The sequence below is a fragment of the Nothobranchius furzeri genome, chromosome 1 (assembly GCF_043380555.1).
Source record: "Nothobranchius furzeri strain GRZ-AD chromosome 1, NfurGRZ-RIMD1, whole genome shotgun sequence".
NCBI classification, from domain to species: Eukaryota; Metazoa; Chordata; class Actinopteri; order Cyprinodontiformes; family Nothobranchiidae; genus Nothobranchius; species Nothobranchius furzeri.
In genome coordinates this window covers 59,779,622-59,795,103 of record NC_091741.1, presented here as the reverse complement: position 1 = coordinate 59,795,103, position 15,482 = coordinate 59,779,622, and the positions used below count along the sequence as shown (strand labels likewise).

Genomic DNA, 15,482 nt, shown 5'->3' with positions numbered 1-15,482 from the left:
AGAAACAAAAAAGATTAAAAACGGTATAAAATGGGTACAATATAAATCAGCTGTTCTTCCTTCTGAACTCCGGCCACGAGCCAGGGAACATCCTTCAAACAGCTGATTTGAAATGTAGAAAAAGGAAACGAAACAAAACAGCGGCGCCTCCCACTGGACCACGGATAAATCTAAAAGGACAAGGAAGAGGTAGAAGTTAACAAACTAACAACTGACCAAGTGTGGAGACGGCGCAGCACACACCTACCGGTCCTCTCACCGATGACCCCTGAGTAGAAGGGAACTCCCTGCCCAGCAGCAACGGGGATTCAATCTTTCCCTGGTTTTACAAAGAGCTGATGTTAAGATTGTTTGACTCATAGGTTATCTACCTGCAGAAGGTACGTACCGTTTGCTAATGTTTTGTATAGCAAAGGCAAGCGATGATGTCACACCCAACACTGATTAATTGCCCAAGCTGCAGAGTGCACAACACGGTTTGAGACACAGTAACTCTACTGCTAAACAGAGTAGCCATCCAGGTACATACCACAGTTGGAGCAGAGCCGATCACCCAAAAAAAAACGCAGCCAAAGGACACGGGCTGGTAACACGTAGTGATATACTTAAAACCAGCTGTTTCCTGAAATGACTTCCTTGCCGGAGGAGCTCCCCTTTTATAGCCGGAGCGCCCTCCTACGTATGGAGGGCGTACTGTTCTAAACCAATAAACTTGGAGCAGGTATTTCGTACTGCTACATTCCACCCCCCCAACAGGAATCGTTGTCCCAACGATTAACAAAACTGAATGTCTCTAATCACTCCAAGGTCTAAAAACTTGTGCCGCAAAGTTAAACCCTGGGGGCGCCACAACCCGTACCCCAACATCACCCACCGCCCGTGGAAGATGGTGCATGTTCGAGTGCTGGCCTGCGGTTGAGCGCTGTGTCCGACGTAGATGCACAATGGGGGCAACCGCCTGCACCACAAGGTCGCCAGCCGGTGCCAACGGTGACCCCCCCAAACTAGGTTGCTGCTCTACTGTAGGACCAGATTCCTGCTGGTCCGGTTGCACTCTGGGCAGTGATGGCTCAGGGGGTCCTGCGGCCCCAACAACCCTCTTAGGACTCAACTGATGGACGTCAGTCCTTTCTAACACCAGGTCGTCGTCCTCCAGAGATTCCTCCATGTTTTGCTCCTGCACCGATGAGGAAGGATAGCCCACTGCTACTGGTGGTCTGGTCCATACCACTGGTTTCAACATTGAGCGATGAACAGTTTTACACTTTTGATCATCGTCCACAGGTGCGACCGTATACACCGGGCCTTCCCCTCTAGGAGCCCTCACCACCTTATACACTACTGAACCCCATACGTCCTGGATTTTATGACGCCCCTTGAAGCCCAGCTGTCTGACCAAGACAAACTGACCTTCCTTTAGTCCGACTTCCCTTACCTGTTGGTCATGACTTCTCTTTCTACGTTCAGCAGCTTCCCTTAGGCGTTAGTTAGCTCCCTCAAAGGCTACCTTAAGCCTACTCTGATGTTCCTGAATCCACTGGTGTACACTGCCCCCTACAGGTTCCTCCACTTTTCCCAGCAGAAAATCCACTGGGAGTCTAGGTTCTTGTCCAAACATCAAGAAAAACGGAGACTCTCCTGTTGCCTGATGAGGTGTTGTGTTGTAACAATACAGTAACTGCGGCAGACAAGAATTCCAGTCTCGTTTCCTAGATACAGGTAACGTCCGCAGCAGATTGTGTAGCGTCCTGTTAAATCTCTCGCACTGCCCATTACCTGCAGGGTGGTATGGGGTAGTGCGCGTTTTCTCAATGCCATATAGGTCACACAACTGACGGATGATGGTGCTCTCAAAGTTCCGCCCCTGATCAGAGTGGATGCGGGCTGGCACTCCGAACTTTGAGAACCACTCCGTGACTAACACCTGAGCCACCGTAGATGCGTGCTGATTGCTGGTGGGAACTGCTAAAGTGTATTTACTAAATACATCCGTTAGCACTAGAACATTTTCCCACCCACCGCAGGCAGGTTCTAACACAGTGTAGTCCATGGCCAAGATCTCATTTGGTCGGGAGGCCAACAAGTGACCCATGAAACTACCTGTAGCTGGTCCCTCCTTGGCTACCTGGCATCGTTCACAATTTTGACACCACGCCAATACGCGCTTGGACATATCTGGCCAGTAACACCTGAGCCTAAGCAGCTCCAATGTCCTTTCAACGCCCTGGTGACCGTGGTTCTGATGAACCTCCTTTAACACCTCCTCCTGCAATGCCTCCGGCAACACTAGCTGAAGTGTATCCTCGGTGGTCCTTGGGAGGGTAACCTGGCGAAATAGAACACCGTTACAGTCAACTAGACGTTTCCACTGCCTTAACAAGGTTAAGGCTGGCTGGGAGAGTTTTTCGCGTTCCTCTTTATTAGGGCGCCTCCCCTTTCTCCAAAAGCTTAAGACATCTTTGATAACTGGATCGTTTTTCTGGATGACCCCCATTTCCAAAGGTGTACGCTCTGGGAATGTGGTTATCACAGCCTGGGTGGCTTCAGGCCTCTGGCCCTGCAGGACCTGCTTCAAAGGCTCTGGGAGGGATGTCCCTGGAAGCATGGCTCCCAAATCCTGGGCCCCTGTCGGATGCAGTCGTGACAAAGCATCAGCATTTACATTACTTTTTCCTGACCGATACTTAATTTCAAAGTCGAAGGCTGCCAGCTGTGCTATCCACCGCTGCTCGGTAGCCCCCAACTTAGCCGATGACAAATGGCTCAATGGATTATTGTCAGTAAAGACAATACACTTGTGGCCCAGCAAATATTCACGGAATTTTTCGGCCATGGCCCACTTTAAGGCCAAAAATTCCAACTTCATGGAACTGTAGTTCTCCATGTTCCTTTCGTTTGGTCTAAGCCCTCTGCTGGCATAGGCCACTGGTCTAACTTTGCCTTCCTGCTCCTGTGAGAGCACGGCGCCTAGTCCACCGTGACTGGCGTCCACCTCCAATATGAAGGGAAGTGAAAAATCAGCGTACGCTAGGACGGGCGCAGTGGTGAGTTTTGTTTTTAATGCCTCAAAGCTGGTCTGGCACTCAGCTGTCCAATAGCTGCTCAGGTCCCGATTGGATTTCCTCAACCCTTTCCCTTTTCCGGTTTCTGCCACCAGTTTGTGGAGTGGTGCCGCCAACTTGGCAAATCCCTCCACGAACCTGCGATAGTAACTGGCGAACCCTAGGAACGAGCGAAGTTCTGAGGTCGTGGTCGGGGTCTGCCACTCAGCCACTGCCTGCACCTTCTTGGGATCTGTAGCAACGCCTCTGCCAGAAATGACATGGCCCAAGTAGCCAACTTCCTTTTGGAAGAAAGCACACTTTGCCAACTTTACCTTAAGACCCTCTCTTTGTAATCTGCCCAGCACCATTTCCAACCTCTGCAGGTGTTCCTCCACTGAAGAGGAGAAAACCACGATGTCGTCCAGGTAGATCAGCAACGATTGACACTGCTTATCACCGAATATCCTCTGCATTAACCGTTGAAATGTGCCTGGAGCATTACAAAGGCCAAATGGCATTCGATTCCACTCAAAAAGGCCAAAAGGAGTGCAGAATGCCGTCTTCGGCCTGTCTGCTTCTGCTACTGACACCTGATTATAGCCACTAGCCAAATCAAGCGTAGAGAACCAACCTGCCCCTGTCAGTGCATCAAGTGACTCCTCGATGCGAGGAAGGGGAAAAGCATCCTTCCTAGTTTTTGCATTTAACTGCCTGTAATCCACACACATCCTCAGGCTTCCATCTTTCTTCCTGGCCAGCACAATAGGGGATGCGTAAGGACTACTGCTCTCCCTTATCACCTGTGCTTCCAACAGCTGGTTGATGTGGTCCTTAACCGCCTCATAGTCAGATGGTGGGATTCGCCTGAACCGCTGACGGACGGGAACATCGTCCTGCAGGGGGATTTCATGTACAACCGAGTTAGTGCAACCAAGGTCTCCATCATGGGCAGAGAAGACAGAGTCATATCGTGTCAGCAATGACCTTACAGTCTCCTGGTCACCTACAGAAAGGTTTGACAAGTCCAGCTCATTAAGCTGATCTGATGTTACCTCAGATCCCAGCTGGGATGCCACTGTCGCCTCATGGAGGGGAACCTCTGTGATGCCGCGTGGGAAGCTTGAAACTCCCACTTCCACCACTGTACCCACCCTGGTCCGAGGGTAGAGAAAGACACCCGTACTCCCCACATTAATAACCATAATATGGGTGACCCCTCTCTCCACCCGTACCAAGGCTGGCGAGGAAAGTAGGCCAGCAGGGAGGCCAAACACTGGTGGTTCGAACAGTACGCTCTTACCTGAGAACCGATCGGCACAGGTAGTAGCCACCACTTTCATTGTGCCAGCCGGAATTTGGCACGCCTGACGACCCCCGACCTTGATGGTACCAGGCACTCCCCCAGCAACCCTCCTACTGGCTTGGTGGCACTTCTGCAGCGCTAACCTCACTGGCTCTGGGGCTTGTGACAATGGTGACTGTTCAAATAGGGTCCGCCCGTGTTCCCCAAACAGATCCCTGTAACACCTGCTAATCACATTCATCCCCAGAACACCCGGACGCGACAAGAGTCCACCTTCAGGGGTGTCTTTGACCACCAGGACACCACACTGAGTCAACACTTTACCACAAAGTTCAACCTCCAGTTCTAAATAACCAATGTATGGGATGGCCAACCCGTTGGCAGCCTTAAGCCGCAACCAGTGGCAAGATTGCAGTTTGTCTGCACCCCAGGGTTCGAAGTGCTGGTAAAAAAAACTTTCCGAAATAGTTGACACCATTGACCCCGTGTCCAACAAGCACGGAACCTGCACTCCCCCCATTGTTACATCCACGTACGGACAAGACGACATCAATTTCGCCACTTCCACGGCAGTAGACTCTCCATCTGAGCCAGGCTTGGCACCCCCCGAACTTTGGCTCCACAGCTCGGCGGGTGTTAGTTTTCCGACGGTGCCACCCGTCCACCCTGCCTCCCAGACTGCTGAGAGTGTGCCGTGGACTGAGAAGGAACCCGGACCCCATCACAGTCTTTAGCGAAATGGCCTGGCTGTCGACAACGTCTGCAAATTAGGGGGCTACGACCAGCAGGATTACTCCACCTCGGACCTTGGAGCGCTAAGAGACCCTCCGTAAGTTTATTTAACTGTTCCTGCTGTAGCTTCAACATTTCCCTCATTTCAGTCAACTCCGACCGCATGGGGGAGGCTGCTGTGGTCTGGGGACATTGGACCCCATACTGCAACCCAAAAACTGAAGGGACAGAATAACTTCGGCCTCTAGCTCCTCCCGAGGAACCCTCCCGTTCCCACCTAATGGCTTCGGCTCTAACCTCCAACAGGGTAGCTGTTAAATTGCGACGCACAAACTGTTTCAACTCACGGCGCAAGGCACCGTCACTTACGTGCTCTACAAACTGGTCGCGAAGCAACTCTTCAGCATTGGGCATGTCAGTGGGGGCTTGCTGTTTAACAGCAGCCATTAAACTCATCAGGGCGAGGGAAAACTCTTGCAAGGTTTCCCCCTCCTGCTGGTGCCGAGAAAAGAACGCTTTCTGCAGGGCTACATATGAGTCAACACAGCCATAAAGCTCCCTTAACGCTGCAATCACCCGGGCAGGATCCTCCCTCTCCCCTCTAGGGCGAAACCTAATTTCTTCCCTGGCTTCTCCCTCCAGATGATCGAACAGGAACAAAGCCTGTTCCAAATCAGTGAGCTGCCGAGACCGCGTGCAAGCCTCAACCTCCTCCAGCCACTCAGCCAAACTAATCCCTGTCCGCCCCCTAAAGGAAGGACATTTTCTTTCTCGGGGGACCACAACCAATCTTTCCCTCTGTAGCACAGAAGTAGAAGGTGAAGCTGCAGAAGAGTGGCCACTAGGACCATAAATCGCCATTTGCTCTTGTTTTAACCTCTCGTTTTCTGCTTTCAGTTGTAGAATTACATTCTTCAACTGCCGCAGCTCTTCCTCCTCCATGATAACCTCTTACCTTGCCCACTAAAAAAAATAATAAAAACAAACTCCTATGCCGTTTTTCAGGAAAGCACCGCTGTTTCGTTTCGCAACCTGTAAATGAAGGACAAAATTAATACAGATACAAAAAAACAAAAAAAAAAAAAAAATTCTGAAAAACACACGTCTATCTCTCGTGAATCCTGCCAACAACGCCAAATGTGGCAATACGAGAGTGGTCTATGACCTGTTGACGCCAAGGATGGCAATTGTACCTGCTCGAGTGTGATTTTATTAACAACGCCACCTTGGGAATTTCACCCAAGGAATTAAACATATAGATTCAGTTCACTGGACAGTAGACGTGGTTTCAGAAGTTACAATAAGTGTGTTTTATTTTATAGAAGAGACAATTTAAAAGACACTTTAAAAACTGGCCATGTAAAATACCATAAAATACTAAAATTAATGCCCCAACAGGAACTGAACCAATGAAATGTATGGAGAACCAAATTAATTTTACTCACTGAAATCAATTCATGAGGTCCCAAAACAAAATGGGAATTAACTAAACACAATTCAACTACAAATTTAAATAAATAAAGAGGTTAACAAGCAGGACTGAGGCTAGTGATGGAGGCAGGTAACGCGGGCAGAGAAGCCCCAACACAAGAAAAATAATGAAGAACGTATAAAGAATTCACCCCTGGCAGTGATCATTCATATCAACGTGAGGAAACCAGCACCACCACACGCACACGGGACCACCACCTCCGAGGCCACACCCCACACCTCCTGCCCCAGCCTGCACAAAGAAACAAAAAAGATTAAAAACGGTATAAAATGGGTACAATATAAATCAGCTGTTCTTCCTTCTGAACTCCGGCCACGAGCCAGGGAACATCCTTCAAACAGCTGATTTGAAATGTAGAAAAAGGAAACGAAACAAAACAGCGGCGCCTCCCACTGGACCACGGATAAATCTAAAAGGACAAGGAAGAGGTAGAAGTTAACAAACTAACAACTGACCAAGTGTGGAGACGGCGCAGCACACACCTACCGGTCCTCTCACCGATGACCCCTGAGTAGAAGGGAACTCCCTGCCCAGCAGCAACGGGGATTCAATCTTTCCCTGGTTTTACAAAGAGCTGATGTTAAGATTGTTTGACTCATAGGTTATCTACCTGCAGAAGGTACGTACCGTTTGCTAATGTTTTGTATAGCAAAGGCAAGCGATGATGTCACACCCAACACTGATTAATTGCCCAAGCTGCAGAGTGCACAACACGGTTTGAGACACAGTAACTCTACTGCTAAACAGAGTAGCCATCCAGGTACATACCACAGTTGGAGCAGAGCCGATCACCCAAAAAAAAACGCAGCCAAAGGACACGGGCTGGTAACACGTAGTGATATACTTAAAACCAGCTGTTTCCTGAAATGACTTCCTTGCCGGAGGAGCTCCCCTTTTATAGCCGGAGCGCCCTCCTACGTATGGAGGGCGTACTGTTCTAAACCAATAAACTTGGAGCAGGTATTTCGTACTGCTACACATTCCATCTATTTTTGAATCTATAATCTAAATGTTTTAAGTTAAATAAAGTAGTTAAAACAAACCTAAATTTATAAAGTTGAATTTTGATATTTAGAATTTTTGTTGAGATTTAAATATAAATGTGGGTACTTCCTAGTAAATGATTAGAAAACATCCACATTCAGACAGCCCTACAATGAAAGCTGCTTACCAAAACAAAAGAGGGGTGAAGTCTATATACAGATTCTATTCTACATTAGTATGTTTAACATTTCTACTCAGATTTGAGTCCAAATGTTGAGGTTTAACTTTATTGATTTATAAATGCAGTACAATTACACTTTCCTCACTAACATCATGAAAACCTAAACAAAAATATTTTTTCTATTTGCATGGTCACCCCTGCTAGCAGGCATCTTGCTTGTTGTTGTCAGACAGAAACTCGGCTGTACAGATGACCACAGCCTTCTCACACCACAGTGATTTAACCATTAGCTAGAAAAACAAATGCTGCCCTACTTGGACCAAACCAACAGGAGGATGAGTCCCTTCACATCAAAGGAAATCTTTGGAACAGTTTTGTCCCAAGGGCAAGAAGGAAGTCGGCTTTGTGTTTCAGCCGCACCCTTACCATTGTGTAGTGGAACCATGTCAAGCTGTACTACAACCTTTTTGTTATAAATACTTCAGGAAAGTGTTCCAGCTGCTAATCCCGCTTCCCCAAACAGCCAGGTGACCCTTCCATCTGCTCGAAACTAGATATTGTTCTTTTGTCTGACAACATAAATGACAGCCCTCTGGTTCTGTTTTGGTACGGTGAGAAGCACTGAACCTGTTTTGGCTACAAGGTTGTCTTTGTTAAAAATAAGTGATTTTTGCGGGTCAGTCTGCAAAACTTTGTTAACATGTCAAATTAATTATAACGTTGCCACTGACGAGTTGTGCAGAATTTAAATATTTCCCATAAATCTTGAGTCAAAAATGTTTGCAGTTTTATAAAAAATTAAAGTGTAATTTTTGTGTGTGACTTTCTAAATGATGTTCCATTTTCCAAAAATTTGCTAGACAAATTTTCCAATCCAGAATCCATCTGGGACATTAAAATTTGAAGATTTTGTGTCAGAAAGTGAGAGAATCCTGAGGCGACTAAACGGTGAATAAACTGGACCATAATTAAGAGACTTTGTGACTAAATTGTGATGCGACAAGGTTGCAGTTCACTCAACGTTAACACTGTATGCCTTACTTAGTCTGGCTCCATACCAACTTGTCATGCACACAAAGTGTCATGCATAGAAAAACAGAAAAATCTGCTGAAGTTTTGGTCACAACTAGTTGCCAACAGTTGTTTCTGTAAAAATGTGTGCAAAGATGGTGCATAATGACACTGCAGCATGCTGAATGTAAGTGTTTTGCTCATTAAATGTGTGTTAGACAACTTGCCATGCTTGGCAGATTCATTTTAAGATTGTTTCACTTGCAAATGTCAGTTTTTTAATAAACTGATGTCTATAAATGAAACTGTCGTTGTTTACATCGAACCTGCAGTGGCTCCTTTAACAGACCAAGCCAAACACAAGTTCTCTGCAGGTTACCTGCTGTGGTGATAAATGCTTTAGATAAAAATCATTGCAATTCAAACCCTTTCATACCACATTTCTAAACTCTCTTTTAAACAGAAAACACATTTTGATGAACTCTTGACAATCACATTTGCATCTGAGTATATTATAGTCAGATCATTAATGATCGGTTAACACGTAATGACTAGCAGCTACCAACAGTGTAAGTCAGCCTCTTAACACATGATTAACCCATATCCTTCCTTTTGTTTTCCTACTGTCAGTTGGTTATGGCAATCACCTTGGATGATCATATCATCAGGCCTGTTAATCAGCAGGTGATTAACAGGCCTGATGAGCTGCTGAACAGGTGGAAAATGCTGGATAGTGGCTCTCCAGGACCAGGGCCCCCTACCCCTGAGTTACAAGGAGCTGATCTGAACTTGATGCACAGATAAACTAAAAAGAACTCTGAGTTTATTATTGTGGGTAAAAGAAAGAAAACTGTATGTGGATCTACTGGCTTTCAAACAGGTGAGATCATTTTTTACAGTCTTCTTCTCTATCCGACCACAGCCTGGTGTCAAACTCCATTCCTCAAGGGCCGTTATCCTGCATCTTTTTGTTGTTTCCCTGTTCCAACACAGTTGATTCACCAGTGCAGCAGCTCATCAGGCTCTTCAGAAGCCTGTTAGTCACCTGCTGATGGAAATTAGGTGTGTTGAAACTGGGAAAACACTAAAACGTGTAGGATACAGCAGCCCTCAAGGACAGGAGTTTGACACTTGTGCTGGCCGCCAGCCGTATCTGTTTGAAGCCACGCCCCCTCCGGTTTAAAATTTTCCAGATTGAAAACTAAAAAAAGCAACTTCAGATGTTGGCTGTGTTAATTCAGATAGGTTTTAAATATTAGTTTTCAGTTTTGTTTAATTGTAAGAAGTCGTTTGGTGCTAATAAACATTATTATTGTGTGGAATCTATGAAAGCGTATTAGGTTCATGACTTTAATCTGCTTATATTGTGTGTTTGCCTCCATGTGTTCTGCTGGTTGAAGCTGGCTTGTGACTTCATCATGAAGTGACCTGAGGGTGATGTAATGATATATAATCAGTGGTGGCTGGTGAACAAAATTCTTGGTGGGGCCATATATGAAATATTTATAATTGACTCATTATTAGCATTAAAATGAACTGCATTTCAAAAACAATCATTATTTTCAGTTTTACGGATAGTTAATTTATAAATTTAGAGATAAACTAAACTAGAACATTAATCTCAAATCAATACACTAGCCATAATTTCCGTTTTTGTTTTTATTTCATTTTGTCCTCATAATTTCCGGCTTTACTTTTCAGTCTCCAGCAGCCTGTGTGTCTCAATAATCATCTGCTCAATGAATGCAAACCTCAAGCACAATACCCAGATTTACCAGTAGGTGGCGCTAACATGACATGGAATGTGAAGTAGATTTGCTGTTTTAAAGGTTCCAAATCATGAAATATTGACTATTTTTAGCCTTTTGCCATGTGATATTGTCATTTCCTCATGAGAAATACCCCAAACCCCTTTTGGGCTGCAATCATGCATTTTCCTTTATCAGCTTCAAATTTTCCAATTTAATTTCAGGCCTGCATCCAGGAAAAATCAGCCCAAGTGCGTCATCAGGCATTTCTCTTACCCCTGAGACTAGTCTCAGACCTGAAACCAGCCTCCCCTGGAAGGAGGTCACTAACACCCACTTACTCTTGTCACAGATGACTGCTTTTAACCTCACCATTGGTACCAGAGTGGATATCTGACAAATTACTTCTGCACTGGGGACAAAACAACACCATAGAAACCATGTGTCCTGTCCACAAAGATGGACCTTAATGGAAGGATATGAGTGTTGGTGTTAGGAGACTAACATTTTGTAACAGATGTGATAGCCCAATGGTTAGGGGGCCAAGGCAGACCTTTTAAGTGCTGGACCATAGCCTAGAGGGAGCCGAAGTCTCCTCCCTTTCCGGTCGGCTCATGAGTCCCCGGAAGGATGAAAAAATGAATGCAAGTCAATGAGGCTAAAAACGTTATTTTCTAACCCAATTTGCCTTACGCCCTGGATCGCTCATCTGTTGTACTTCAATTTAAATGAAAAGTAACAATGTAATGATGTGTGTGTGTGTGTGTGTGTGTGTGTGTGTGTGTGTGTGTGTGTGTGTGTGTGTCAAAAAAGCAATTAAAACAAAATTTATGTTTGCAAACTTGTATTACCCTAAACTCTAATTAGACTTTCTTATTTGTGTGGAGTAAATAATTGACATGGATACTGGGACTGCAGATCGGGGTTCAAATCCCAGTCATATCAAAGTCTTTGGAAATGGGACCCAATGCCTCCTTGCTTGACACCAGTTTAAGGGTTGGATTGAGGGTTAAACCACTAAATGGTTCCCAAGCGCAGCCACAGCTGCAGCTCACCGGTCTCGCTGGGACAGGTCAAATGCGAAGATATAATTTCACCACTGAGTGATGATGACTATGGGACTTTAACTTTAGACTCTGAATCAACTTTATTGTCATTGCCCCAGCATCCTGAGACATTTGTCTCTGTGGCACACAGCCTGACCAAGGTTAAACACACAGACATGCAGAACACAAACAGATGCACCACAAGATGTTTTTACATTTATCTTCTAAACTTATTTAAATTAGGACATTTTCTATTTATTTTGCATACTGTTTTGATAGCTTCTTTGGTATGACTGCTTTTTTCACTTTTTTGTTGCTTTTTGTCATAATTAAACTTTTTAAAATTATTATTACAGAAAAATAACAGATGTTTTATTATTTAATCAGAATCTTTCATTTGGAAGTTTTTTTTCATACATTAATTTATTTTACAAAATAATTATGTCAAATATTTCACCTAAAAACTCACCTCCTCCGCTTGGCGTTTCCAGAACATGTTTGATTTTGGCCCGCTTTTATGTTGAATTTATTTCACAGTTTTCATTGGTTCTCTCATTCCATCAACTCAATCCAAATGTGTTTCACACATTTGTCCTGTACCAGAATGTTTCATCTATCTTGTAATTTCTATTTTGTTATTTGTATTTTGTAACTTACAAGTATTTTGTAATTTGTATTTTGTAACTTGTATTTTGTAATTTGAATTGCTTTCATTGTTGATTTATTCAATACATTTACCTACAACTGTACCATGTTCAGCGCTTTGGGCTTCCTGACAGGGTTGCGGAAGGCGCTTTATAAATAAAGCTTTGATTTGATTTGAATTATTTTTATATTCATTGACTGCCAGAGGTTACATATTCAAAAGATTTTTTGATACCCATGATAAGAAACAAATCTCCAGATCCATCACTGGTAAAAGTAGGCCTTAAAAATATCTATAAAATAACAGACAAGATGTATAAATATGACATTTCAATGCATCTCGTTTCGAACAGCAATCAGGAAAACATGAACTAATTGCCTAACTTCCAAAATAACTCGATCATGAATTGCTGCTGCCACCTAGTGGTGAGAGTGTGTAATCACAGGCTTCACGGTTAAAATGTTTTTAATGTGAGAAGTCTAGAGCTTTAGTCATCATTTTAGAAGGTATTTTATATCATAAAATTAGTATCAACCTCGTGTAAATAAGAATTATTAATAAGTAAACAAACAACAGCTCCCTAGTTGGGATGCTGCCCCAGGACCCGGATAAGCGGAGGAAGACGACGACGAGTAAACAAAAGTGTATAGTCCACGTCTTCATATTATTCACGTCTATTTGTAGTAATTTAAAGTGGCTTGGGGCAAAACACCCATTAGTAAAACTTTGGATTACAGAAACAGTGTAAGAATTGATAAGAGCATGTTATAAAACAATCACCTCACTAAGTCAAATATTCGGATAATTTACTGATACTACTATTTCTGTACTTAGCTAGAAATAAATCACTGATAACTAATGACTAATCACTAATGACTTGTCTTAGTTCTTGTGTTCAGATCAAATTATTGAGATAACTGAAGATTTGATTTTAAAGGTTTATTTACACAAACGCAGAAAAAAGATGCCAGTATCCAGCCAATTGATTGACTAGTAATCAGTAAAAATATTTTATAAAGAAAAACATACGAGATAATATAGTATAAGATTGATGCCATTGTTTGCAGTAGTTATTCAAGTAAAGAGGAAATTAGGGGAATCCTGACAAGACCTGTCGACCAGAGGATGGCGCCATTCGCTGACAGATAAATCGACGTACACACTGATGCTTCACACACCTGACCCTAGGGGACAGACCTTTTGTCTGGGTGCTTGGGTGGGGGGTTACTGGCCCCATTTAGACCATATGCCACAAGAGACCTGTCACAGCAGATGAGGACCTCTCTGGTGATGGCATTACTGATTATGGAGCCTCATAAACAAAAGAACTTCAGATCAGTTTAATATTTTTACAGACTGTTGCTTCAAGGGATTCTGCTCAGCAATAAAAAAGTAAATTCAATGTTAGTCATTTGAGAAATTTCAGAGCTCAGCTCAAAACTCAGGTAATACTAGTTCCTGGAAGAAAAAAAACTACAAAAACAAAATGGAAATACATCAGCAATGTTTACAACAGATAAAACACAATATCAACAAAGCTTGAAGGTTCCGTTTTAAGTGATAAAACTGCACGCGCATCATATTACTCAAAAACATTTGTTATGTTCCCCAGATGAACTCTTACAGGAAGTGGTACTAATTATAAGAATTTTGACCAATTTGTGGCCTAAAACGTCTCCATTTTAACAATGATCCACAGGACGTTATGTCTAATAAATCTAAAGCATGGCTCACTGCAGATCATGAAACTTCCCTGAACTCCTGGCACCATATTTCATCAATGTAAATTTAATTAACAAGAAATAATTCAACAATATAAAAATCCGTTGTGCGTCTGTCTTTACTGACAATTTTCAAGCATATTTAAGTGAGAAAAATACAATTGTAACTTTAAATAAGAAACATACACTAAGCATAGCATTACACTTATACACATTATTTCTAACAGGATGCACATCCGTGTTATTTAGCCAGCATATACACCAAATATTGACAGACGTAGCTCCAAAAACAACCTTACTTTTGTAACAACCCTAAAGTATCTATACGCAACAGCATTCGAAACAAAAAGCTACATTTTAGTTAAAAATGTTGTAAACACACACGCAAGCAGTTAGCACGTTAGCTGCTAAACTAGCATACCTTAAAAGACTAGTGCTATTTTACATAGTTGAACAAATGTCTTACTGGGTCAGCGTTTACTATTAATAAAGCTAAAATAAAAACAACAACAACAACACATGCTATAGTCTGACTTCTGAGAGAGCCATAAGAAGGTAATCCTGTTAGCAACATTAGCAAAGATGTAAGCCGGCTGGAATTTGACACGCGCATGGTAAACGCCAGAGCGGCTGGCGTTAAAACGATTAACTTGGAATTACTTTCTTCTGCTTGAAAGACGTTCTTTCGCCATAACACACAACATTTGTATAATAAGCTTTAAAACGCAACCAAAAGGACACAAACGTCTCGAGAGTCCCTTTGTATATGGTTCTGCTAAGCTAAGAAGCTAGCGCCATCGACTCGTTAGCCCAGAATTCGTTTGATGAGTGGGGAGTCCAAACAGGCGCGAGCTGAACTCCGGCGTACCGCAGTTTGACAGCAAAAATAGCGCTGTTTTTAAAACCACAAGCAAGGACATGAACTTGTTCCGCTGTCTAGTGTCAATTCCTCAAAATGGGGTCTGCTAACGTACGTCTCCGCCATTTTGTGACAGGTTTTTCATTGAGCAAAGGGGTACGTGTAATGGTTGAATGTAACCCCATCAAGAAGATATCCGCTCGGCAGTTACAGCAGAAAGGGACCAGGGGGAATTTCAGATAAAAGTCCTGTAGACGCGGCCACAGCTAGGGACACCAGCTGCTTCCCACATCCGCTTACCCATGCAGCAACAGATTGTACGAATATAAATTAAAAAATAATCATATTTACGTATAACACAAAATAGTATGGTCAGTTTATGTAATTACAAAAGCAGTACAATTAATGTGTAACTTACAAGCATGTTATTACATAATCAGTGTGTGTAGATGTTTTAAGCTTTGCCACTTAACAAAAATATTAAAGTTCAAACAAGTTATACAGGATAAAATATGTTAGGCACATAATATATGACTTCATACAACACAATAATTAATATGCAACTCATCTTTTGCAGTCAAAAGTTCGCAAAGTAAGTTTCTTTCATTCGTTTTTAAGTATATATTAAAATAAAAAAAATCTATAAAAAATATTGAGCACCATTATGACACGTGCATCACTATCCTACTGATACTGCTGAAATAATAATTTGACA

The 15,482-nt window shown here is 43.2% G+C and overlaps 1 protein-coding gene across 1 annotated transcript; it reads right to left on the bottom strand.

The window, feature by feature from the left end:
* Window positions 1–14: 14 nt before the first annotated feature.
* Window positions 15–1,243, bottom strand: LOC139072251 (uncharacterized). Its single transcript, XM_070555851.1, has 4 exons — window positions 860–1,243; window positions 530–793; window positions 248–319; window positions 15–170 (listed from the first exon to the last, which is right to left on the bottom strand). The coding sequence occupies exons 1-4, from the start codon at window positions 1,241–1,243 to the stop codon at window positions 15–17; spliced, it is 876 nt and encodes a 291-aa protein (XP_070411952.1).
* Window positions 1,244–15,482: the final 14,239 nt, after the last annotated feature.

Coding starts and splice junctions, on each gene's coding strand:
- LOC139072251 (XM_070555851.1), bottom strand. CDS start 1,243: ATGTTGAAACCAGTGGTATGGACCAGACCACCAGTAGCAGTGGGCTAT. Junction 320..529: donor TCGGCTCTGCTCCAACTGTG/GTATGTACCTGG, acceptor TTGTAAAACCAG/GGAAAGATTGAATCCCCGTT. Junction 171..247: donor GGTCATCGGTGAGAGGACCG/GTAGGTGTGTGC, acceptor TTGTCCTTTTAG/ATTTATCCGTGGTCCAGTGG.